General features: G+C 50.3%; 1 protein-coding gene across 1 annotated transcript; it reads right to left on the reverse strand.

Annotated features, from left to right (window-relative positions):
• Positions 1–1,387: 1,387 nt before the first annotated feature.
• camk2g2 (calcium/calmodulin-dependent protein kinase (CaM kinase) II gamma 2) lies at positions 1,388–26,024 on the reverse strand. The gene is given in 21 exon segments (XM_047029389.1): positions 1,388–3,796; positions 3,987–4,237; positions 4,422–4,516; positions 4,714–4,789; positions 5,737–5,841; positions 7,346–7,447; positions 9,386–9,440; positions 10,236–10,280; positions 12,076–12,159; positions 16,189–16,229; positions 18,633–18,692; positions 19,283–19,325; positions 19,464–19,547; positions 20,259–20,381; positions 22,397–22,408; positions 22,410–22,442; positions 22,444–22,493; positions 22,678–22,761; positions 23,656–23,758; positions 25,763–25,842; positions 26,009–26,024. Coding segments are annotated over 20 exon segments (1,524 nt in total). The 3' UTR covers positions 1,388–3,796; positions 3,987–4,004.
• Positions 26,025–27,015: the final 991 nt, after the last annotated feature.

The following is a 27,015-nucleotide window of genomic DNA, read 5'->3' on the forward strand; positions in this document are numbered from 1 at the left end:
CGCTTCCCTCCGTTTTCACCCTTCCCTGTTTTGATAACTTGAGTCCAAGTCACCGCATCTGTTTTCTACCCGGATACAAGAGCCTTCCCATGGCTGTGTGAACACACGATGGATGGAGCCTTGCCTGGCGGGGTGCTAGGTATAGAGAAGGGAAGCCAGGGCCCACAGCACACGGTCAGGAACACTACGCAGAGCCAGCAGAACATCACATGGTTTAGTACTGTATACATCATCGTCATGGTGTAGAAGAGGGGATGGGGGGGGATGGGGGGAGGAGGGGGGGGGGGGGGGGGTTGGGGGGACAGTCTCATGGCAAAGGGGATATGTCACAGCGTAGTTGCCAGGGTGGGGCGGGCGTGTCATCGCGTGACTCGTGACTTTTCGCGACAGGGCACGTTCGCGGCGACATGTCGGCCGTGCGACATGCTTTGATATCGTATAGACCAATTATTTATTTGTAAACAATCGGGATGCGCGCGCACTGTGGCTGCAGAAAACCGGGAAATGATAGCATTTTAAATGGCAAAAGGACCACACGGATAATACAGATAGTTAGATTTAAAAAGACCAAAAGCGTCGAGGAGGATATGCCTTTAGGAGAGAAAGCGATTACCCAATGATCTGTCGCATCAGAATTTTTGATTTGGGTCACGAAATTTGAGTGAGAATGTCGCCCGGTACAGACCGCATAGTCGAGCGGCAACCATGTCTTCACGTCATGTCACAAAGTTCATAATTTTACACTTTTACAGTCAATTCTACATTTAAAAAGTCGAGCAGGGCAGCTTTCAAGAGATATGGGAATTCTGCTTTTAGTCAGCTGGTCCGATTATTTTTCTGATTTGGCAATCTGAGTGAGACTACATCCCAGTTACACTGTTTTGACGTTAGCCTCAGTCAGACTCGCTCACTGGCAGTGTGCACAATGTTGTATTTCACTCCATTCTACACCAGAAACGTCAGGGAGGACTGCCTAATGTAGATACGAGTCTGGTGAAGATAGCCCGAATCTCGGATATCTTTAACCTGTCTGTTTCATTCGTCATTTGCCTGAGGAAGCGACCTCCGTTAGCCAGGCTAGTTTTGCCCGATCACTTGGACAGGCTATTTAAGGGTATCGGGGTCAAGTGACTTTTGTGCATAGACAAGTGAACGTAAATGTATTTGTCCAAAGGCCAAGAGCCTCAAAAAGTTAATATCAAGCCCTGCAATCCAGTGGCCAGAGATATATGATGACCTGAACGACACTCCAAGAGTAATAGAACGGGGAGAAGTTCGTCTTTTGCAACCCACATGCGCAGTTGAGACTGCTTGACAGTTGTGTGACGTAGGGTGATAATTGGTCTATCGGATTACGATTCGATCATTTCAAGATGTTTTCTTTGACTTTGAACGCCCGTCCTCTGACAGGACTGATGGAGTGCACGTTACCATGGGAGCTGCTCACAGGTTTGAAGCAGGCTTCACTCTTGATGGTACAAAGTCAAACACACACACCGACACATACACACACACAGTTCTACTGCACAGTGACAAACAGCTTTCCAATGGCAAACCATCGACACAATATGTTTGAACGATATGTTTTAAAGGGAAACTGGTTCATGTGTGCTTGATGCGGGTGCCTTTTTTTCAAATAGTTGTGCACTGACAGCATCCTGTGCACGTGAGTTTCTGTGTGCGTGCGGTGGAGTCTACTTTTTACTGATTGTTTATTGATGACTTTTTATTGGGATGGTTTATGCATGTGTGATGGGGTCGGGGGACGGAGAGAGAGGAGGCGATTAGATGCGATTGGCCAGAAGCCTTGGCCCCACCCCCAGACTCGATAGTGCCCCCCCCATATTTACAGTTTCAATTTGTGGAAACAAAGAACTGAGGTTATCCAGAAGCAAACACTAAGACCACTAACAGCTAGTACAATTAACTACAAACCATTACAAACCATTACAAAATGGACCAATCCATTGATTGCCTTCAGCATGGCTCCCAAAACACCAGCTTCTAAGTCCGCCGCCCATCCAAATATTCTGTCTCGTCCAATCACCGGCCATCAAAAATCATGCGGTCACTGGTAGTTGGCCACGAACCAATCCCAGACTTTCACTGCTTTCTCCCTTTTAACATGCTATTCCGTGCCCGTGAATTTTACAGAGGTACGGCAAGCCAAGACAGACAATATACAGTGTTCAAGAACAGGACCAGAACAAGAGACAGGCAAAACAGTGACATCATCTTCAACAGAGTGGCGCGAGTGAGACAGACAACGGGATGGGGGAGTGGTTTACCAGGGATCGTCATAGAAACACGTCCCCCGGGGAGTGGGCTAGCTTAACCTGAAGTTGCAGAAACGTCCACTCAGGAAAAGTGAACACAACAGTATTGAGTCTCAAGTTCATGTGCAAAACAGTACAGGCCATTTTAAATTCATGATTTTGTTGTTGTTGTCATCCTTGTATTAATTAAACATGCTTAAATCAGAGTAGAAACCCTTACAGGTGGGAGAGGTGTCGTGTGCCCTTTCAGGGTTTGTGTTTGAGGCCTCGGTGTGGGAGAGTGCTGGGCCAGAAACGAAAATGTCTAAATGCGCCCTCTAGTGGCCAAGAGGCAGATAGCATTTAACTGGGAGTGTTCTGCAACTTCAGGTTGTGCTGGTCAGGAGGTTGTGGCTGAAGAGCAGGCTGGCATACAGACCCAAAGGGCACAGCACATGTGTGGACATGTCCATGTGTGTGTGTGGATGGATTCACACGCAGGACCCCAACGCACAAACAAAGCTAGGAGTCGCAAAGGGAGTTACAAGGATAAAAGGGACATCTATACATCCACACACACACACACACACATCCACACACACACCTCCCCTTCTCCAAACCCTGAAAGGAAAGAGTTGTTCCCCTTCTCCTTATAAATATTGATGTATTTCATAACTACGTTAAATAAAGTCCCATTTGTAAAAATGATTCTCTTTGAACACAAAATACTTTCAAATACAGCATCATTCAGAAGATAAAAATGAAGATCCACATTAACACATTGGAATACTAAAAAACGTAAGCCCACCCTAACTTCCCCAAAAAGCTCACTTCTACATTAAAACAATGTCTTTAAATGCAAAAGATTTCTAAAGTCTACACTTTGGTGCTTTTAATTCAGATATTAAGTAATATGCTGTAATTTAGTTTATGTCCTCATTTTCCCTATTACCATTTCAAAGCATCAAAATAGATATACATGTTAACCGTGAAATTGACAAAGCAAAAAACACATTGCCACTAAAATGAGGAGTGTGCTCTTCCGTTCTGGGAGAAAAAAAAAAAGATAAAAAAGAAAGATTTTTGTCAATAAATTACTCGTGTGAAGGCTTAGTTTTTTTTGTTATTCTTTTTTTTTTTACCGAAAATTGAAATATTTCTTGTACATTTGTTAATACTTCAAACACCTTTCCAAACAACGGGCATGAAAAAAAAAAAAGAAGATGGATCCATGAAAGAAAAGAAGAAGCCAGTGCCCCGTGTGGGCATCAGAAGCATGCACCGCCCAGAGGGCGGGGCTGCAGCCTCGGCAAGCCCTCAGCGACAAGGTTTGGATGGGGTTGGTGGTGGTCGGTGTTGTCGATCGGTCAGACAAGCGGTTGGCGGTTTAAATATTCTAGTTTGTTACGTATATATATCTTTTTTCCCCCCCTTGTGTTTTTTTTTTCAAACTTCAAGCGGTCTTAACCGGCTGGGCTCCTTGGCGCCAATCCGACCACGGAGAGAAAATGCTCCAAACAGCTTCAGAATTCAGGTCAAAGCTGAGAGAGACATAGAGAGAGGCAGAGAGACACAGGCACAGAGACGGAGAGAGAGAACAAAAAATGGGTACAAGCAAGCGTCAGAATCAGACCCGACAGTCAAGCGTGTACTCATCCTTTTCCGCTACGTGTTTAAGGTCGAAGAAATCCTCTGCGTGCGCGTGTGCGAGCGAGCCACTGGCAGGTGTACCTGGGGCCTGGTCAAGGTTCACTGGAGGGGCGCGGCGGGCGCTCCCGAGCAGTGGAAGTGCACGTTGAGCCACTTGGCGTCGCGGCGGTGCCACACACGCGTCTCCTCCGACTGGCAGGAGCGCGGATGGCCCTGGCTGTCCATGTACTGCGTCAGGCGGATGTAGGCGATGCAGGCGGCGTCCTCGCCGATCAGGTGGACGTGCGGGTTGAGGATGGTGGTGTGCACCGGCTTACTGTTCTTACTCAACACTGGAGGAGGACGAGAGACACGCGGTTCACAGACAGAAGACGAATGATATATATGAGATTCATGATGTCAACATTTAGGGCTTGAGCTCCACCTTATGTCAGTCTGGTGGAGGTTATGACAGCATCTGACAAACATTTCATTGTTATTGTTTACTCGGGTTAGAAAGCAGAGGGATGTGCGTACAATTATCAAAGTAGAATTTGTGGAAGTCCATGCCCTCCACCAGGTTCCCAAGAGCCTCCGGTTCAAACGAGGTCAGTCCAGGGTCACAGATTCTCCTGCAGAAGAAAAAGCTTCAACGTCTCCCCAACTCAAAACATACGGGACCAGCAACCAAGCCTGGACTCTGTGTTTGGGAAGTACTTTTAACAAGACCCCCTTCAAAAAAGGTATATTTATTGGACGGCAATGTTATTGGCAAACAAACAGGAGCACAGAATGACGAAGAAGGTTGGCCCAGTGGCCCCTAACTCACGTGTAAGCCTCAAAGTCCCCATTGTTAATCGCTTCAATCAGCTGCTCGGTAATCTTGATGATCTCCTGCTTGCGAGCTGAAATGGACGGAAACCGAGGACAATAGGGAAAAAAGAGAGACAGAGAGAGAGACAGAAGACCAGATCAGCTCAGAGGAGTTCTGGCTAACCCTAGAGGTGAAGTTCTCCCTCCCCATGCAACACTGCCGCCTGGGTTTAGACCTGACCTTTCAGAAGGGCTCGTGGCAGAACCACAGAATGATGACCACCTTTATTACGATGGTAGACATACGTAGGGTGAAGGGTCCTCTGGGGAGTATCATCTGTCAGTTCTGACTGTCTGAGCCCAAAGTCTTCCTTTCGAGACCCTGTTTTAAGTCTGTCACCTGGTACCGCTGAATTATTGACATCATAGTTGTCTGGGCCCTGGAATCCCTGTTCACGGATAACAGGCAAACATCGGAATTTGTTGTTCATCCCTTGCTACATCTCCTGCTGGTCCAGAACTTTTGACACACACCCCGTAGCACACCACAAGACAACCAAACAACCCAAGTAGCCTCAGAGGGCCACCCATGAGAAGCTAGAGATGCGCACACACAAGCAGGAACACACAAACACACACAGATAGTCCAAACTTGAGAAGAACCTCACAAAGTGGTTCAAATCCACACAGCACACAGAGCCTTTGATCAAGCACACACAGCACCCTTAATATACAAACGGTACAGTTTTGTATTCAGTTGTATACAGTTCACATTGTCGTTGGACTCATGAACCGGCAATTGGGCACTAGCCTGGCTGCTTAGAAGCTTGCTAACGTTGCCTGTAGCATGTGTGTCATGTTGTTTGCTAGGGACATGATTGGTGTTAAAGTCTTTATTGTGAATGTCCACGCACAAGCTAAGCCAGCAGCTAGCAGCACAGCGGGGTTAGCTAGCGACTAAAGCCAGGGGGAATAAACACCTGAATGATATGCTGCTTCTGCTGCCAGGCAACAAGGCAGCAGAAGCAGCAGCACTTACTGAGCAGCACGCCGCTGCCCCCTGGTGGAGGCAGCCCACGCTCTAAGTCAGGACAGGCGCTCTGAGCTGATTTGGTGTTTTGAGCATCTTCGTGCAGGGGGGCAGCTGGAAGACAACACGATGACAGGCGTGAAATGGCCGCCGTGTCATTAATGTCAGCAGGAGGGGGGGCGACGCGACCTCCCACAAGTGTGCGCGCGCGCGTGTCTCAAAGCTTTGTTCGCGTAGTATTGCATGGCGTGCGACTGAGACATCGATCGAGGCAAAATGTCAGTCCAGGGAAATGGAGTTCGACGACATCATTAGCTCAAATCCACAGCCACGCACGCGTCGCACGCCGTTCACAGCAATACGGACACACGCGCACGCAGATGAGACAGAAGGGCTTAGGTGACGCAGCAGGTGGGGGAACTACTGGACCAGCAGGGGGCAGCAGCTCACCATCAAACACAGTGATAAATGACACGGCCAACAGACAGACCCAACAGATGGACGTACTGACCGACAGACAGACAGACAGACAGACAGAACACACAGACAGACTAAAAAGACAGACATACAAAGAAGAAATGATACAAAGACAGAACGGACACACAGACTGAAAGATAAGAAGAACAGACAGACAGACAGACATGTGACACAGACATTCAGAGAGAAAGAGAGAGGGACAGAGAGAGAGACAGATAGAGAGCACAGAGAGACAGAGGGAGAGCAACACGAGACCTCGTGGAGATATCTGTTTGGCAAGCACACACAACCCAGTGTCAGGGTCTGGCTTGGGCCGGATCCGTTCAACCCTCGGGGGGTTCTGGAGAGACGGATGGATGGATGGATGAATACCTAAAAAGGGCAGCGGGGCCTCAGAAGGCTATCACTGCTCACTTCTCGCCACGGGAGAAGGAGAGTCAGCGGAAAAAAGAAGCGAGATGTTTCTGTGAGATAAGAGGGTCTGTGTGGGCGTACGCGGGTCCGCAATGTCGCCGCCAAGCCAAGAAGGCATGGAGCTGGCCTCGAGGCCAGGTCTGAGAGAGAGAGACGAGCGTGTGTCAGACGGATCCCAGAAGAGACCGCTACGAGTCTGAGAGAAGAGGAGGATGAGACACACAAGGACGTACACCCCCCCCCCCCCCCCCCACCACACACACACACACGTTTACAAACACACACACACAGGAACGCGCACAGGCGCACACACACTGGAGACTAGGGGGGGGGGGGGGGGGGGGGAGGATCCTACCCACCCGAGGTCATTGTCACTCAAATACACATTCAAGAGATGCCGCGTCATGGAAAGAGCCCAAGAAATATACATGTGGGGGTAGAACAGGTCAAGACATTTTGCATGACGCAGCGTAACTAGGGGTGCAAGCGAAAACAAGGGGCCGGACGAATCAGGCCCCTTTGAAAGGGGGACATTCTTAAGGGGGACAGTATGGATTGCGGCACAGGGTTCGAACAGGGGGGAACAGAGTTGGGGTGGGTTTCAGAGGCGACTGTCCGAAAGAGGACCTTCTGGAGGGGACAGCCGTGTGGGAAGAGGTCAGAGGTGAGAGGCGAGAGGTGAGAGAGGAGGGGGGTGGGGGTGGGGTGGAGACTGCTGCTGACTTACAGGCGGGTAGGCAGTGAGGGGCCTGGCTCTGCTGGCTCTGCTCCTCACTGGCACTGCACTGGCTGACCACTGCGCTGTCGGCGCTAGCCCCGCACGCGGACACTGCCCCCGCCGCGACGTGATGTGACACACACACACAAGGCCAGAGAGAGACACAGCGAGGTCAGACCATTTTTGGGGTTCACTTCTGTCAACAGGTACCACACCATGCCTTGTCTCCGAGCCAATGCCCTCTGGACATTGAAACACTCTGAGAAGATGTACAGTACAGAGACCATTCGAGTACGACAGGTAAACCCCACAGCACCAAATACAAGACGAAAATAAAGAAATAAGACAATTCATGTCACACAACTACAGCACATCACACAGAGAACACCACAACACACCAACAGACCACCAAACCATTGAATTCCAATCTCAACGTTCAAATAAGCCTTCTTTGCTGTAATAAGCTGCATCGGTCAAAGTATGTTTCTGATATAATAAAGAAAGAAGAACAAAATAAACGGTATCAAGAGGAAACCGTCTGAGGTGGAAGCCAGCCTGCGCTGTCCGGCCCCTCCCAGTCAGAGCTCGTCACTCCTCTCTGCACGTGCTCCTACTCTGCCACACCACCAGCGCCACGCACGGCCCTCCGCAACACCGTGAGAGCGAGAAATGGAACGCTCCAGTCTGCCACTCTGAGTCGGAGACAATATTGACCCTCTTTACCCCCCCGCCCCACCCCCACGTACTGTAAACTGGGCTTCTGGAAACATACTGTATGAAGTCAATAGGATTTGAGTTTGTCTTGGTGTGCCACGCATGTGTTTCTGTGTCTAGGAGGTCTGAAAGAGGGCTCTGTCGAGGGAGATATTTTCACCCTCTCTCAGAATGTGGGGCCTTGTCGTTGCCCGGCGCAGTGACGTCAGTGGCCTGGTCACCTCCGGACTTAGAGACCGTTGCTATGTTTGCCTGACGGTTCGATGCGAGAGTGTCCTTGTAAAAAAGAAAAAGACTAATTTTCCCATGAGGAGCCGTAAGGGCAACATATTGTGTGTGGTGTGTGTACGTGTGTGTGCGTGAGTGAAGATGCTTGTTTCGCGGATCCCATGTCACTCATGCTCCACTGACTGCTCCTACCCTTGTGAACACGGTTTAAGCGGCCAGTTAAAACAGGCCAGAGCCCTTCTCTAAACAGTCCTCTGGAACTAGCAGTAAAAAGGCTGAGCTTGTAAACTTGTAAACCCTGAAGTTCACCGCTCGACGGAACACACCCCGTTATGGAGTTGAAGGTTTATGGTGCAGGCTGATAGCACCGCGCACACACACACACGAGCGCGCAAACACACACCCACACACACCAACACAGGTTCAACTGCAGCCCAGTGCCAACTCTCTAAGCCCAGGGGAGATGATAGAGAATGGGGAGTCAATTTGAAAGCTAAGGGGAATTAGGAAAGCAAAAGCAGGACATATAAGGCCTGTGGTCTGTGTCTGAGCCAGGCTCAGTCTGATCGGCCCTGCTACCCTGATCTGTCTTTCTCTCCCAAAGCCTCCAAGCAGTTGTGGAAACCTGTTCCTGAACACTGCCATGCGGTCCGTCCATGTACAGAATGGATTTCCACCTACAGACACACACACACACACACACACACACACACACACAGTGTGGCTGTCTCTTCTGATGTACTCAACCATGCAGATGTTCACTGTGGTACACACTCACCCACCATTCACTTACTGCCTCGGCCATTATGGGTTCTCTAAAGGTAGCATTGTAACCTAGTGTAGTCGATGCTCTTTGTAGAAGGGAACAGAACTACATTGAAGCTAGCTCGCTAGCTTTGAGTTATTTCGAACCATCCCTTAAGCTCCACATAGCTTGTTCACGCATGCATCCTATTCATGACCTGGTATGAGGAAGCCGCCCCCCAAAAAGGCTAACTCTCTGATTCCTAGCCAGAGTTTCTATGCTCGCCTCGACTTCTTGACAGTCACACAACACGACAGGAAGTGAAGAAAACGTGCAGAGTACTTGAAAAGTTTGACGTGTACCTTTCCTACCTTTCATATCCTCCTCTTCTGTGGTGTTGCAGCTCTCCGTGGAGCCCTGTGGGGGACAGGGGAGAAAGGTGGAGGAGGGAGAGAGGGAGAGAGACATAGAGAGATAGAGAGAGAGAGGGAGGGAGAGAGAGGTAGAGACAGAGAGAGAGAGAGAGAGAGAGAGAGAGAGAGAGAGAGAGAGAGAGAGAGAGAGAGAGAGAGAGAGAGAGAGGGGAGCAGGAGAGGGAGGCATAGAAACACAGAGCGGTCAGTGTTGAGTGGCGGGGGTTCAGGCTGGTGGCGGAGGGTGGTTGACGAGGAACTTGGTGACCTTTTTCCCCAGGCTGACAGACAGACACACAAGACAGGTGGATGGACGGACTCCTCCCAGGAACGCACAAACCAGCGAAGCCAGCGCGACGGGGCAAGTGCACAGGGCCACACACACACCAAAGCAGTTGGTTTGGTGGAGGTGGGAGGATTAGCGTGTGCGCAAGTGTGCGAGGGAGTGCGAGTGAGTCGGCATTTGTGACTTGAGTCAGTGCAAAGCACTGCTCCTGTTAGTGGTTGTGCCACAGGAAGCATTACGTATACTACAGTGACTTCAGAAGGTTAGTGCACTTGTGAGTATTATATACAGAAGCAAGGTGTCAGTACTAGTGAGTTCTCGACAGAAGCAAGGTGTCAGTACTAGTGAGTTCTCGACAGAAGCAAGGTGTCAGTACTAGTGAGTTCTCGACAGAAGCGAGGTGTCATTACTAGTGAGTTCTCGACAGAAGCGAGGTGTCCGCAGAGTGTGCAAGAAGAAGAGAAGCCAGTGCTGGTGCTAGCGGCAGCTCTAGAGGTTCTGGAAGTGTCTTACCTTGGTGCCGTCAGCTGGGTTGTGCACGACAGTGGTCTGTGGTTCCTAGGGGAAGTGGGAGACAGTTTACCATGCAGGGAACCCACCAGGGAGCCGGGCATGTGGAACACACACACGCGCACGCACACGCATGACCCGCATACACATTATGAGCACACGCACACACGGCAAAGCACTGGAGCCACAGTACGGAGGTAGCGGTTGGGCTCTGCTATGGATGGAGAGGAGGGGGAGTTGGATTGGATACTACACAGTACTGTTATGAAGCCATACCAATCCCTTCCATGCCGTCCCGACACCACATCATTGTACATGGTGCACATAAAGAGGTGTGCAGGGTCCAGATTGAGAATGACAGGGGGGTGGGGGGGTGGGGGGTCGGAGAGGTGTCTGGGTCAGAGCGGGTTGACCCGACCCTCTGTCGCCAACCCAGACCCCAATCTAGACCCCGTCGGCACACAGTCACCACGGAAACACTCGTCGCCAAAGCGCCTAGTAGCTCACACTGCCACATATCATCATTCAGACACGGCACACCCAAATCCAATGACCCAACCCCCCCCCCCCCCCCCCCCCCCCCTGCTCCTACTCCCGCCAAATCCCCACACAGAACGTCCTGCCCATCACCAAGACCTTAGTGCATCCCAACAGCAAAGAACATACAGTCTGAAAGAAACCGACAGGAAAATGCAGTCGCTCCGTTAAACGATTAGCCAGGCTTGGCTCTTTGGTCCATAGCCTGAAGCTCTTATATATATAGCTAATATAGGTTCATGTACAGAAGGCCCATCTGGTTTACTACTTGAGAGTCTCTAGAGGCCTTAAGACCCCATGCACATCGTTTATCTGGCTAATTAGAAGTAGCCAGGAGGAGCACGCGGCTAACGCATGGACAGGGCTGTGCATGAGGGACTGGAGGAGAAGCCGACAGTAATGTCATAATGCGATTGTCAGAAATGCAAGCGTCTTTTGTCTTCCTGCCCGAGTGGCGATTACGGAGCGATGTGCCAAAATGGGTTTGGTCCAAGATGAAATGGCTTCATTGAGGTTTCAGGTCCATAATCTCCCAGGACAATGTAAGTGGACAGTCCGTCTGGCAGGCACCAGCTCTGCTTTTCAATTTAAGGCCATTCGATTCTGTGCTCCCATCATGTCATTAGTTTCCTGGAGGCAGAGTGCAAGGACTGTACCACTTGGGAGGGGGGTGGGGGGGTCACATTGGTGAGACCCATACGGAGGGACTGCATTTTCTACAAGTGGGATATCTCTGTTTCCAACCACGTCTGGCTCCTGTTTTACCCATACAGAACAATACTGTAGTTGTCCACAATTGTCTGTAATACAACTTGTATTTTATGACTAGTAGTTTGCTCTTTACTCGTCATTTACAGACACAAATGCTCTAAAGATGTAACCTGTGCACATACATTTAAACTATACTATTGAACAACATGGTTAAAGACCATGTAAACTAGCTGTCACGCTGATACCCGGCTATCTGTGTATTATTTTGCTCCAGTATCTGGGTAAAACAGAAGCCTAGAGAGAGGGGTCACAGGCACAGACCAGTTGTTTAGCTTAATCAAAACTACCGCCAACATCACACAGTTTATCTCGAAAAAAAACTAAGGTGGAGAGGAGAGGGCGGAAGGGAAGGAGGAGGGGGGGGTCCAAAGAACTGGGGGGGGGGGGGGGGGGGGGGGGCACCAAAGAGGGGATGAGATGAACAGATGGGGAGGAAGAAGATGACGGAACAAAACTCAACGGAACGGTGGGGACTAAAATAGGCAACAATGTCAGTCAAAGCAAGGATGAGAGAAACCAAGTATAGATGAGATACCATTGGTGCTGAAGATGATATGCTGCTGTCTTTGGTGCTGCTGGTACTGCTTACTACACTGTTTTTATTGTTGTTTGTCAGCGGCTGGGGCAAAGAAAAACAACAACAACAACAAAATGACTTCTGCTCAACAGTGTTACAGCTGTCCAGCCTATCGTACGGAGCTGAGATGCAAGGCTGTGGCAGGTGTGTCTGTTCCTAGTGTTACTCCAGGTGTGTGTGTGTGTTCCTAGTGTTACTCCAGTAGGACAGATAAGATACAGTGGACAAAATGCTAGGCTGCTGGACAGCTTCCTTACACACTCTCGACTTGAGCTCAGAGCTCGGCAAGAGTCTCTGTAGGTTTGAGTGTGTGTATGAGAAAGAGAGAGAGAGAGATAGAGAAAGAGAGAGATGTCTCTTTTTTTTTTTTTTTACCAGTAAGCCAGTGAGCAGGGTATGCCTGGTGCGTTTCTGGAAACAATTGTTGAATGCTGTCTGCCATACGCGCGCTTCAAAATTCCGCGAGCAGTTTCTTTTTTCTCTTTAGCACACAAAATGACAGCCTCCTTTGAGCGTCAAAAGGAATTTGTCGGGAGAAAGAGGCGCGCTCTGAAGGCCCTGACACTCCAGGGGGAGCAACATTAGCATTCTTGACACGCTAAGTGACGTTAGCGCTCGCCTTCCATTTTCCCAATGCCTGCGTGTGAATGTCTCAAATTGGGCGTTTGAAGTGTCTGCGTCTACCTCTCCAATGTGATGCCTTGTTGTATGAGTGTCGACAATCTTTTCACTCAAGACACGACACGAGGGTAGCAAAACTCTGTAAATACACAGGAATATTGAAACACGTGCGCTGTTTAAACACTCGGGGAGAGGGGGTAACAGGAGAACCCAGGCCTCTCAAAATCAATATTGATGAGTACCTGCTGGGGTAAAAGACATCGCTGTCTCTCTGAGAACAGCAGGGAACACAGTTAGCACCACCTCTAACCAAACCAGCAGGAGTCTATCCAAACAGTTAAGCAGGTGGCTCCAAACTCTGGTCCTGTACATTCGAGTGAATAGTAGTAGCTAACCGATCGCGCCTGTGCATGCAGTGAAAGGCCTTGACGAGAAGGTGTTTCTCCATTGAAATTGCTATTTACCGTTCATGTGGTGTATGGTGAGGTTTATAAAGGAGGTTGGAGAAAGAATCAGGGGAGTCCATTTACAGCCTACCTGTTAAATATGGATTGTTTTGTATGGTTGGGTTGGAGTGTAGATGTTTAGTCTATCTCCTGTTTGGGTTTGTTTATTTAACCATCCCCAGTGATTACATTGCTTTAGCACAAAAATTAACTTTTTGGGGGATCTAAAAGGACATTCCTAGTTTGATCATTTAACGCTGAACTTTATTAACAGTCACGTCTCCCACCCTGGGTTAGTTTAGTGTCATTTCCTGTACCAAGGCCTGACATCAATAAACCAAGAAGGCTCTTGAATATCTTAACATAATGTCAAGTTGTAAATTACATCAATTAACGGGCAACATGCCGTTGAAGTATCAGAAGGTGCCATGGTACTTTCTGGTGATCCAAAGCCCCGGTATCCCCTTTAAGACTCTTGACATTTATGCATGATGAATGAGCCATTATCAAACAGAGCTTTACAGATATGTACTTACTTTTTGTTGTGAATTTAGCCTTAGGAGTCTGGCTTACCTATTACCTGTACTCCTTCTCCTATAACACAAACTAGGGACAAAAGAATGACAACTACCAATGGGAAGGGGTGAGGTGGATGTGATGGTGGGCACCAGTGATATTGCACTGACAGAGGTTAACCCAGTGGTGTGGGATGGACCTCTAACATTGGGGATGTTTGGAAAAAGGAGCTTAGCCATGTTTAACGATGCATGCGGTACACATCTTCAGTGCCTGTTGGCGTCTTCCTCTTTGCTGGCAGTGACTCCCTTAAAGTGAAATGATATATTTGTAGACGCGTTAAAAGCGCAAAAGCTATCTAAATGCAGGCCACTCGCCATCGGTTGTTGCTACGTTTGGTAGTGTCTAACGTATTGTGGTTGTGACGACAATCTTTCTTTAAAGTAGCCTGTATTATATAACAGTCACAAATGATCCCTTAAACACTGTTACAACAGATATCTGAGTGGACTGGACAAGTGGAAACAATATGGCAGCAATTCCAATCAGCCAAACATTATTTCCACCTGCCAAAAAGTTCTGATATCCATTCCTGAATAAAAAGCAGGGTTTAGGGGTTGATTGTGAAGTGGCTTTACTAATCCTTGGGTGGAACCATCTCTAGTTACTCATTTGTTGCTGCGTAGTTGTCTGCAGGCAACCAAGACAGGAAAGGAAAATGAAGAAGAGGGTGTTTCACTGGAGGGGAAAAACATGAGGGTCCAATAAAAAGAAAGAAAGAAAAAAAGGAAAAATAAACTAACAATTGGTTTCATGCCCTTACCCCCGTTGCCAGGCCAAGCCAGCTGCCATGGGCTACACTACTATTGCCATAGAGACAAGAATCAGCTGGTTTGATGTGTCTGGGCGGGTAGGTCGACCGGGAGAAAGAGTCCCTTGTGTGTTCCCTTTTCACACGGAACGTGATGGCCTACTTGAAATGTTCCCGTTCCAGAAGAGAATGAATTGCCCTTTGTTCTTGACTTGACTGCTTCTTTGGAGGACTCCATGACTGACTGTGAGAAAGAGACTGTGACACTGGGCTTCTGGCCTGGCTGTTGGCACGCTGCCCCCAGCCCTCCACTTTGCCTGTGTAGAAGGGCAAGGTGAGGATGGGGCAGGGGAGCCAGAAAGGCTGGTCCATATGCAGATAGGCTTGGCCTGGTCACTGGAGATAGCATTTAGGGGAGAATGCAAATGCAGCGAACAGGATGGCTGTACTGCATTATGTGTGTGTGTGTGTTGCACACGGCACGCCCATGTTATTACGGTGTTCTCAGGGGAAGACATGACGGTGGTGTGGACAATGGGAAGGGATGCGATGGGAGTTGAACGATTCCAATGGAATTCCGACAAGACAAAATTGCTACAGACCCTGTGTAGCATCTCAACTAAAAAACAGAGAAAGAGAAGAGAAAGCCAGAGAGGAAGTGAGAGAAATCAAGCGAGAGAGAGAGAGGGAGAGAGAGGGAGAGAGAGACCACCGACTGCAAAAGGAGAAAAGACAGCTGAAGACGTGGAGAAAAGGGAGCAGGAAGAGAGGAAAGACACGGAGCAGGTCTCACCATCAAATAAACACTGGAGCTGGACTTCCTTTTCTGAACAGATAGCAACAGAGAGGAGGAGGGAAAACAGGGAATCATAACAAAGAAAAAGAAACCAACAAAAAAATAGGGACAATCAGGCTGCCAGTTAGATCCCACAGAGAAGAACAACCACAAAAGCTTTTGAAGGGGGACAAAACGGACACACAGAGGGAAGGCAATCTACCGAGACAATCCTAAAGCTGTTTGGAAGCAGTGTTTCTACCATAGTCCCAACAAAGAAAAAGAAAATAGGTTTAAATGGTACCCAAATTGAAAATAAATGTGTGTCTGTGTGTGTTTTGGTGTTAAGTTTGCACAGCAACCAACAAGAAATCTGCTATATTATCAAAGTTTAATTGGTTTGTGTAGATTGGTTTTATTTAGACAGTTTTGACCCTGGTCGATCATGGCGCTTCACTGCATGCACTGACTCCCTGGTTGAGCAAAACAAAACGACCCCTGGATCCATGAGCATCATCCCTCTGAACCCTGGGAATAATAGCAGCAGTCTGTTGTAACCACATGATAAGAGTTAGGACTAGACAGCCTTTCTTAAGACGAACCGTTGATGTGTAGGCCCTTCCGATGGCCATTTGTTTCCTATGGCAAATTCGACTTGTATTGCCTAATATGAAAACAACCTTTGAAAGAGATATTTTTATGAATATTCACTCGTGAAGACCACAACTTTGGTCCACACCCTCAGTGAATAGTAAGAAAGAAGTCCATCACAACCAAATGTGTGAGGAGAAAGAGAGAGAGAGAATGAGAGATAAGAGTAAGGAGGGAAGGAAAGACGAAGAGAGATTACAAAAGTGCAGTGAACCCAATCCAATCATTCCTATGTCACATTGGACACTTACCTTGACGCCATCTGACTTTTTGTTGAGTAAACTTTTGCATGCTGAAAGAGAGAAAAGAGAGACGGGACAAACAGTCAGAAGGAGAACATCAACAGAGCCAGCACAGATTGATCCGGAAACCAAAGAGGGGGAACCGGGAAGTGAAGGCCCATGCTTGTTCTGTGGGGTCACCAGGGTTTCGCAGATCCCATGTGGTCAAGTGGCATTATGTCTGGTGCTTTACTCAACCAATCAGCATCGTCACCACAGAGACAGGAAGCTATTTTTACAGTGCCGCGTGCGCTGCAAGTATTGGGACAGTTATTCTTTTGTTGTGTTTAAGGTTGGCTGTACTGTATTTATAGTATGGATCCCTTTAGTGCCTGTACGTGCTATCTTCTGAACTCTAATTCTCTAAGTCTTTCAGTACAGAGCCAAAACAACTCCAAAGGTACCAAGTCACTGTCCCAATACAAACGCTGGACAAAAGGCAGTTCTAGAGGACTGCACATGCCCACACTAACATATACGGTCTGTCACAAACATGCTCTTGACAAAATCCACACTGCATACGTAAAAAAAGGAGTCTTCCACGACAGACACGAATAAGACAAACAAACAGAGACAGGCTTACAGGTGACAGACACGCGGAGGTGCACACCTAAACACACACAAAGACAAACACACGCACATGAACACGTACAGGTATTGTCATTGTCACTTCAACCAGTTCTCCTATTCCCTTACCTTCCATGGAAAACAAGAAAGGAAGGAGGGCAAGGAAAAAGCAAGATTGAAAAAAAAAATATATTGATCAGTACCCTGATATCTGCATATTGATAACGACGACTGCAGGCACAGAAAAAAGAAGAAGAAAAAAAACAATCTCAGGCTCGTTCGCAGGTGGTTCATGCGATGAGGTGGTTCGTGTGGGTCATATCAAAAGCTTGGGCATGCAGAATCCACAGCAAACAACATCTCCCAGAGTGCATCTCTGCCGAGGAGTGCATCATAGGAGGGAAAAAAAGGAGACAAACTCTGTGGCCCAGTGTAGATAGTTCCCCCCTAGCCATCTAAAGCCAGGGGGGATCATGGGATTTCTTCCCACTGGTGCATCTAACACTAAATCCACTTCCATCCAATGGATGCATTTGTGAAACCGGGAATTCAAACGAGAGACAAAGTGACAGAAACGAGGTGACAGGTCCGTGGGGCAGCCCAAGCTAGGTTTCCTGTGGGCGGGATGATCAATGACCAATCAAATCAAAGCTGCCATTGACATCATCCAGTAGGTGTGCTGTCTCTCCTTGGGTGGGAACGGTGGGCAGAAAAACCAAGCAAGCAGGACAACAGAGAAAGAGACAGGTTGAGAGAGAGTGAGAGATAACACGAGAGGGGAATATTCGAGAGCCCGGTGCATCTGGCTACCCATGCAGGCTGGCAGACGCAGAGACACATGCTCGGCTGGCAGGAGGTGCCAGGCAATGCAGAGGAATGCGATGGGCATGGGCATCGACCGGGGCACTCTGGATGAAAAGAAAAAAGCCGGATGCTTGCTTGCTTGCTTAAAGCGACGGAACCGTCGGAAAATCCAGTACGACCCTCCCTCAATGTGGCTTGGCGAAGCTTGCGTTGTCTTGGAATCGGAGACATGCACACGCATGCACACACACACTTCCTAGACATGGCGCTGAGTATTTGTGTGCATGTACTAATGAGGAAGGAGGTTAAAGGATGGGGATTAGTCTGGGTGACAGGGCAGCAGAGAAGCCCACGGACAGCAGCCAGGCCACGTGGAAGCAGGGAGATAACGTTCCTGACAAACGGAATGACTATGTCAAAGAGACGACTGTCCGCTATGATTACAGAGGTCAATGCTAGTCGTGTTGCATCGGGGGGGAGTGGGGGGGGGGGGAGCGGATGGGGGGTAACTATTGCCGTGTACTATGTTGCCGTGTGCTATGTCCACGTGTGTGTTCGGATGGCGAGGAGATCCTTTTGAAACGATCATCTCTTTTCAAAGGCCCAGATGTTCGGATGCACTCTGTGTCCTGGAACGCTCGTGAACGCACCGACGGGAAGCTTACGCTGTGTGTCACCCAGTCAGCTGCCATGACCCGCCCTGTCAAAAAGCGTTGATCGCGTATAGCGTTCGTCGCCCAGGCAGTGGTGGAACACCTAACCCTAGTTCTGGGCCAACAGGTGTGTGGCTTCCCTCTGGTCTGGGGTTGTGTGGGTAGGGCACCGGGGCAGGAAGTGTGTGTGTGTGTGCGTGAGGATGTTTCGACGCTCGAACGGGACCACTCAAGAACAGCAAGGTGCCAGTGTGCAGACCGGCGAGGGGGTGGGATGGGGCAGAGGGGCAGACAGGCGGGGTACCCCGGGGTCACATGCTACCAGACCGGGGTGGCGGGCACTGGCCGGATGACAGCGCCGGGCTGCCGCGCCCCCTTCAGCGGACATACCTTCCTGCGCCATAGCAGCCGTGCTGGTGGTGGCTGCAGGGCTGGTGTGCTGTCGGCCAACTATTGGACAGAGAGGCGTTCAGTTTGGACAGGGCCGGGCAGGGAGGAGGGCGGAGCCTTGCTGAGTCCCTTCCTACCCCCCCCCCCCACGCCCTCCCCTTACCCCCCCCCCCCCCCCCCCCCCCAACACAGCACTCGTTTGGGGACCCCCTGAAAGCCATCCCTGCCTGGGACAGCCTTCGCCATACTTACCCCCCGGAGTGAACCCTCAACGCTAACACAAAAACTCCTTTGACGCCATATTGGTGGTCACATGACCCGTGCACACCGCCCATCACACCACGCTGTCGAGTGAACTGACCAGCCTTCAAAAGTATGCTCGTGGTAACGGGCGTGTGTTCATCAACTGGGATACTACTGTACTTAACAGACGAAAAGTAGTGTGCAATAAAAAAGAAAATAAGAGTTTGGGATCTTGGTGGTTTATGCAAGGACAAACAGCCCATTCAGGGGGCCCACTTAGAGGCCCCGATAGGAATAAAACATGGAAATGTCCCCAGACACTTGGACTTTACAGCTTCTAAACGTTTAACTGAGCTGAAACGAAATGGGGTTACGACCCGGAGTTCCTTAAGTACTCATCCTCTCACCTGAGAAGTTTCTGGACACCAGCATGGTAGTAAGGATAGCTCCCTGGGAAGACAGGAAACACACCAGGGTTAGAGAGCAAGAGGAGAGAGAGATGAGAAGAGAGAGAGAGATGAGGAGAGAGAGAGAGTGAGAGAGACGAAAGGAGACCAGACTGATTTTACACATTTTAAACACACTCACTTTGAGTTTCCTCCGGGCGTTGAACTTGCGCAGGCACTCCACGGTCTCTTGGCGATGCATCATGGAGGCCACGGTGGAGCGTTGCTGCATGGGAGAGAGAGAGAGAGAGTGGGAGAGAGAGAGAGAGTGGGAGAGAGAGAGAGAGAGAGAGAGAGAGAGAGAGAGAGAGAGAGAGAGAGAGAGAGAGAGGAGGAGAGATCAAGAACAGAGAGAGGAGAGACACCGGGAGGGATCAGAGAGAGAGAGAGAAGCCAGAAGTAGAGAGGAGGAGAGACCAGGGAGAGAGGAGAGGTGGGGAGATCACAAGAGCGGGAGGGAAAAAAGAGAGAGAGAGAGGATGTGAACATCGGCCCCCTCGTCGACCGATCGATACAGAAGCCTTCACGGCAGCCGCTAACAGGGTGAACGCGGGTTAATCCCACGACAGCGGCGGAACAGAGGAGCGGGGCCGCGGCGAGAGCAGGTGCTCAGGAAACACAAGCTCCGCAGGGGGGCTCTTCATCCAGTCCCATCCAGGAGAACACACAGGGCGGAGGATCCGATCTAACAGAGACGGACGTGCTCGGAGAGAGGGAGCCGGGGGTGGATGGAGTTACCCGTCGGCAAGAACGAGTTTCCGGAATAGACTACGGATGGAGACCGATGATGGGGAAGCCCTCCGAAGTACCTGACATACCTAATAGAACCACTTCACGGGCGACAGGAGATATTGATACACTAGATGTCCATGGGGGGGGGGGTTCAGATGTGTGTGTGTGTTGGGGGGGACGGAGGGGGGGGGACGGGGGTACTTACGCAGACCCATGGGTGTTTGAGGGCCTGGTCAGCAGTGATCCTCTTGGCTGGGTTGATGGTCAGCATCTGGTTGATCAGGTTCTTAGCCTCGGGGGTGACGGTGTCCCACTCTGGAGAGGGGAACTGAGAGGGGCAGGGCAGGGAGGAGGAGAGAGGGGGGAAGGGTATGAGGGAGACGGGTCGATACACATGGTACAAAGCCGCACGTGCTGTAGATCCAGCCACACTCCGTGGGCGATACGGTGTCGGACTGAGGGCCAGTCGGGCGAGTGTGAGGACAGAGTCCAGTAGGACCTGGTCCCTGGAGGGCTGTTGTCTGCTCCTCTTAACCGCGCCTAATGCTCTTTTAATCCCAACGTGTCCTTACCGCACCCCTATGTCACACACACACACACACATATACACACACACACAAAAGCATTCTCTGACAGCACCAGAATTTGCCAAATGTTGAAGACTGACATCTCATTTTAAGGGAATAATGAGGATTTTTTAATTGCCTTGTGAAAAAAACGTATTTATTGGATCTGTTCGGTCACACCACAATCAACTACCAAGGCATTAAACGATTTACTTGTGTATCAATTTGCCATCCCTCGACACTTAATCAAATCTCAAATTAGACTGTCCGGAGAGAGAATAGGACACTAATCTGCATGTGGGGTAGGAAATGATGCCCGATCAGGAGAAACAGCCAACGGGTTGCCAGGTTTGTGAAAAACAAAAGCAGTAGTGACTCCTTATTGACTCCGCTCCCGTTCTGTGCGTTAATGAACTCCCATCCCCTCGGATCATGCAGATTAAAATCCATAATGCATTCGAATGTCCCAGAGGAATAGGAAATAATAACCGGGTTGATGAACAAGGTTGATTTACTTGTTTACTTGAGTCGTAATGAGCAATATCCCAGTCTGAATCAGGAGAGGCAAACACCCCTTCTGCGTATGGCTTGCACGTACACAGTAGAGGAGACACATTCAAACATGACTAAGATGAATACTGTATAGCAGGTCGTCTCTCAAGCGAGTATAGATACTGACCATCTAGATTTATGCGAAGGACTTTCTATAAGGCACACTTGCCAGCTGAGCCATGTTTCATTTGCAGGTGTGTGTGTGTCCGTCTCCTAGCCCTGTGTTAGTGCAGCAGGTGGGCTTGCTCTGACAGGAGCAGTGGTCAGGGAACACATCTCTCTATCACAGCCAATTAACTAAATAATGTGGGCGTCAATTTGGACCGGAACCACTTGGATCGACGCTCGGCTTGACGGACTGTGTGTGTGTTTGTGTGTGTTTGTGTATGAAGAGCGCCTGCCAGAGTTCAAATGTGTCCGTCTGCAACACGGCATGTGCGCGGAAACGCACTCAAAAGGCACACACCCCAGAACGAATCCCCTCTCACTTTCTCTCCCTCTCCCTCTCTCTGTCTCTGTCTCTCTCTCTGTCTCTCCCTCTCTCTGTCTCTGTCTCTCTCTCTGTCTCTCTCTCTGTCTCTCTCTCTGTCTCTCTCTCTGTCTCTCTCTCTCTCTCTTTCTCTCTCTCTCTCCCTCTACATCTCTCTCTCTCTCTCTCTCTCTCTCTCTCCTCTCTCTCTCTCTCTCTCTCTCTCTCTCTCTCTCTCTCTCTCGTCCTCGTCTCTCACTGTCTCGAGTCTCGGTCGCCCCTCGGTTCCCCTCGGTGAAGTGCTAATGGGCCTGAGTGCTGCTCTAAAAGCTCCTGCTAGCCCGACTCCAAAGCACTTCGCCGCTTCCCCCAAAGCTTCTGGTTTGGCCTCCCATGGCCTCACCCAGACACTCCCTCAGACCACGCACGCACACACACACACACACGCACACACGCAGGCATATCAATTTGGACATAGGCAAAGAAAACGGACGCACCGGTACAAACGGCCTCATTCAGTGCCGACGCATTGCTTCTACTCATTTACCGTGTCGAGTCCCACCTGGGCGCATGTCCACACACACACACCTACACCAGCTCCCTCTTTGTGAACTCTAAACACACACCAGACAACCCCCACTGGCCCCGCCCGCGCACACACAACCCACAAATCTGCTGTGATCCAGCGGTCTGCAGTGTAGCTAGAGGAGAGGAGGAGAGGGTGGGTGGGAGGGAGGCAGATGGTTCGGGACTCACGTCGTAGGCCCCCGGCCTTGATCTGCTGATAGAGCTTGTGCTGGTCCCTCATCCCAGAAGGGAGGGTAGCCCACCAGGAGGATGTACAGGATCACGCCTGCACACACACACACACACACACACACACACACACACAGAGGATTAGCGCAAATCGCCACAGGCACCCATAACCATGTTATGTGCACATACACACGGACCTACCGTCACACACACACCCCTACAGACATGGTCTACAGAAGGTCATGCGCACACGCACCGGTGAGCACGCGTGCCACACTCACCACAGGCCCAGATGTCCACAGGCTTGCCGTATGGATCCTTCCTCAGAACCTCTGGGGACAGGTAGCCAGGTGTGCCCGCAAAGCCTGAGGGCATGACACACACACACAACACACACCACATACACACACACAACACACACACAACACACACAACACACACAAGAGACACCCAGACCTCATCAGGACAGGAAGCCTCATCTCAACCTCAAATCTCTTCGTTGAGATCCACTCGTCTCAGTAACCCCTCCCCCTCCACACTTACAGATTTAGACTCGCGGCCGACCATTCTTAAAAACCTCATCAAACACCAAATGGAAGGTTACCCATGGGGGTGTATTCCTATATAAATGAGTGCCGGCTTTTTCAGACTGGATGGAACCAGCCGGGCCTCCAGTAGAGTGCCGGTGGAGGGTCTCTAAGGGCTGCGGCCTCACACTGAGAGGCTGGGAGGAGAGGCTGCAGGACGGCGGCCTCACACTGAGAGGCCGGGAGGAGAGGCTGCAGGACGGCGGCCTCACACTGAGAGGCTGGTAGGAGAGGCTGCAGGACGGCGGCCTCACACTGAGAGGCTGGGAGGAGAGGCTGCAGGACGGCGGCCTCACACTGAGAGGCTGGGAGGAGAGGCTGCAGGACGGCGGCCTCACACTGAGAGGCTGGGAGGAGAGGCTGTGGCTTCAAGCTCTCTCTCTGGCTGGATGGAATCAAGGCCCAGTAATGTGTGTGTAAGGCCTGTTAGGCTCTGCTGAGGATCCCATCAGAGGTGTGTGTGTGTGGGGGTGAGTGTAAGGCCTGTTAACCTCTGTTGAGGACATCGTTAGAGGTGTGTGTGTGGAGGGGAAGTTCATCCAATGGAAACAAAACGGATGTTTTGTCGTTTTTTTCTTTGTTTGTTTTTCTACATACAGCACCGGTCTGCTACCGCGTTCTGCAAATGTTCTACGCAGGGAATCCAATCCACCCTGGAAAGTGGCTGCTTACCGAACCATGCCTGCTGTTCTCCCTGCACCTCGATGGCCAGGCCAAAGTCGGCCAGCTTCACCGCCGCTCCCTTTAGCTTGCTGGCCAGCAACAGGTTCTCTGGCTGTGGACACAAACACACACACGCACACAGAGCGTCACTCACAACACGAAGCCTGTACTGAACACTGGAACTGGTACATGCATCAGTCAAAAGTGTATTAGCAATTTGAACAGGCACATTGGGGTTTATTGGGTAGAGCTTATCTTATTAGAGCTTATCTCCCGATGGAGATAGAGTGCCACGGTCACAGTTTTTCATCAGTTAAAAAGAAGGAAAAACCAATATCCATGTCGCCGTCTAGGTCCACAAGATGATATTGGCTGTCTAGGACCACGAGAGGATGGGGTATGGAACAGGAGCTCTGCGTGGGCCGACATTAAAGACACCAGCGATGCCATTGCAGTTGGTCGGGTTACAAAACTACAACTCCCTGCAGTCTGGGTGTTTCCGAGAGGACACAGGAGCGAGTAGCAGGGCTGGTTAGACCTCATACATCAGGCAGGGAGACAACAGGGGCCAGGAGGATCTGTTATGTCAGCAGCCCTGTCTCTCTGGGCAGCGGTGTGGGGTGCCTCTCTCCCCTCTCATGAACACTAGGATTGATGACGCCACTACAGACAAACTAACGCGTGACTCTTTTACCAAGTCTCCTCTACGGTCTCTCCACCTGTCAGGCTGGGCTCTCTCTCTCTCTCTCTCCCTCTCTCCCTCCCTCTCTCTCTCTGTCTCTCTGTCTCTCTGTCTCTGTCTCTCTCACGTACACGCACACAAACTCACAGGAGACCAGTGATGCGCAGAGGGGTTGGGGGTAAAAGAGGAAGAGGAAATGGGGAGAGAAAGACAAAAAAATGTCCAAGCCAAGAGAAAGAGGTGCGACGATGAGAGAGGGTCAGAGAGATGGAGATGACACCCGTGGCTGATGGATTCGAGGTGGCATAATGAGTCCCCCTACAGTCCCTGCTCTGGTGCTGCAGCATGGTGACATCACCCCTCCAGGGGTTGCCATGGCAACCGGGCCGTCACCAGTAGCGCATTCACCCCCACCTCCCCCCCCCCCCCCCTTGTTTACCTTCAGCCATACTGCCTCCAGAGAGGGCAGGTTGGCAGGATGCCCACGGTGTTCACCGTGTGTCAGTGGAGTCGGACGCGTATGTGGGGGGGGGAGGTCTTCCTTATCTATGAGGCGGCTGGAGGTCGATCAGGTCCCTATCTCTTAATTGTCCGTTTTCCTTCTGCATTTGCCAATCTTTTTCAAAAGACTAAAAGAAACCCTGCATTTCTAGCGCACGAGAGGAGACCTAAACCTCACCATGGCAACAGTGGATTACACACACACTTCATTATTTACCTGGCCTTACTATGCGATCAAGCACATTTGAAATCTCGATGGCTGCCAACCGATTGATAACGGTGTTAAGTGTGAGACCTAGACACGAGATACAGGGTGTAGAAGTGCGGATGGGAGTTGTAGTTTACCATGGGCAACTTCTGAACCAAGACTAACCGACGGACACATTCTGCCGGCAGGGCCTCACCACTCCCCTCCGCTTCCCTGCTCTGACCAGGCCATTGCACAGTGGCCCCACGTCCGGCCACCAACTGAGATTCAACTCGTTTCCTACACCGCAGAGCCCACCGTCCTCTCAGAGTCAGCCTCCTAGTATACATCTGTCTGCGTCTATCCACCCGGGCTTCATCCCGGCTAAAAATAGCTCCTGAATGGTACTCCGTCTGCTGACGTCAGAGAGGGAGGTGGGGAAGGAGGGGGGGGGGGAGCGGGGCGGACGGACAGGGGATGATAAGCACCTGGAGCGCGCAGTCTGCCTCCCAGCCCCTCCTCCAATCACTTATCCCCCCCCTGTTGCCGTGACGCACGGACGGGTGGCGTGCCTGTCTGCGTTTTCATCTCCCTGCGTGCGTGTGAAGTGCGTGTGCGTCGTTGCGACGCGGAGGTGTATCCAGGGGTGATGTGTGTGTGTGTGCGTGCGACAATAGAGGCGGATCGACGTCGCTCTGCCTTCCCAGGTGGTTGGGATGATGTCGCCGTGGAGATGGATGACTCACCTTGAGGTCCCTGTGCACAATGTCATGCTGGTGGATGTGGTGGACACTCTCCAGGATCTGGTTGATGCACTGGCTGTGGAGGGAGAGGGGGGAGAGGGAGGGAGGGAGGGAGGGAGGGAGGGAGGGAGGGAGGGAGGGAGGGAGGGAGGGCAAGAGAGAACACGTCAGTCTAATTATGACAAATCCGATGACAGATCCTAGACAGAAGTTGAGATGAAAAGGTTGATCAAAAGGAGTCAAACTCACCTAAGACTTTTACCATTATTTCAATGTGAACTAGGCCCTTTATCCATTACTTAAATGCAGTCAAAGCAAATGATGCAATGAAAGGAAACTCAAAGTTAGCTAACAGGATAGAATCACCTTTAAGGAGTGAAACCGAGAGCGAGGTAAAATGAAATATTGAGATTTCCGAGAGACAGAACACGAAAAGAGAGAGACAGATGGGGGGGGGGGGGGGGGGGGGGGGAGGGGGCAGCACGAGAGAAACATGGCAACAACAGCTTGAGAGTAACTGAATCCACAGCGTTTGTGAAGCCAGAGGAGCCGTCGCAAGCTCTCGCCTCAGCCTTTTCCCTGTCCCACTCTTGTTTTCTTTGAGTCAGAAAAGCTGGTGAGACAGCAGATCCGTTTACCAAGTCACCTTCGCGCCAAGGCTCATTTCCTACTGCTCCTTTCACTTACATCTGTCATAGCATAGCGCCCACCATGAACACAAGCACACACACACACACACACAGCGTATACTTTTGACTGGTACTGTACACACGAATATCATTCTGAGGTTTTTGGCGGCTTTTGCCAAACTGAAACGTGAGATGTTCTTTGGCCATTTTCTAACGATGGCTGCTTCCTGCCAAAATAACATCATCTACCCTTTTCCATGGTTTGTCAGGGCAAATGGTGCCCATTAGCACACATTCATTTGTAGGCTAGCCTGAACTGTCACTGTTAATATTAGGCTGTTCTTAGACTAGTGTATGTGTCAGGAAGATATGGGTGGTTGAACGGGACTGACTTTTGGTGTGTGCATGTTTGTGGTCGTGGTTGTGTGTGTGTGTTCTCTCGTACCGTATCACAGGGAAAATCTAGGCCTCATTCATGCTGTGCTCCCCATTTCATTGTGGTTTTCGATACATGCAAATGCCTTCTTTCTGCCTCGACTGAAGCCCAAAAATTGAAGCAGGGTCGTTATTTCACGCAGAAAAGAGAAGACAGATCATATGAGTCGACGAGGAGAGAAAGAGAGGGTG

This window comes from Hypomesus transpacificus, chromosome 11 (genome assembly GCF_021917145.1).
Source record: "Hypomesus transpacificus isolate Combined female chromosome 11, fHypTra1, whole genome shotgun sequence".
NCBI classification, from domain to species: domain Eukaryota; kingdom Metazoa; phylum Chordata; class Actinopteri; order Osmeriformes; family Osmeridae; genus Hypomesus; species Hypomesus transpacificus.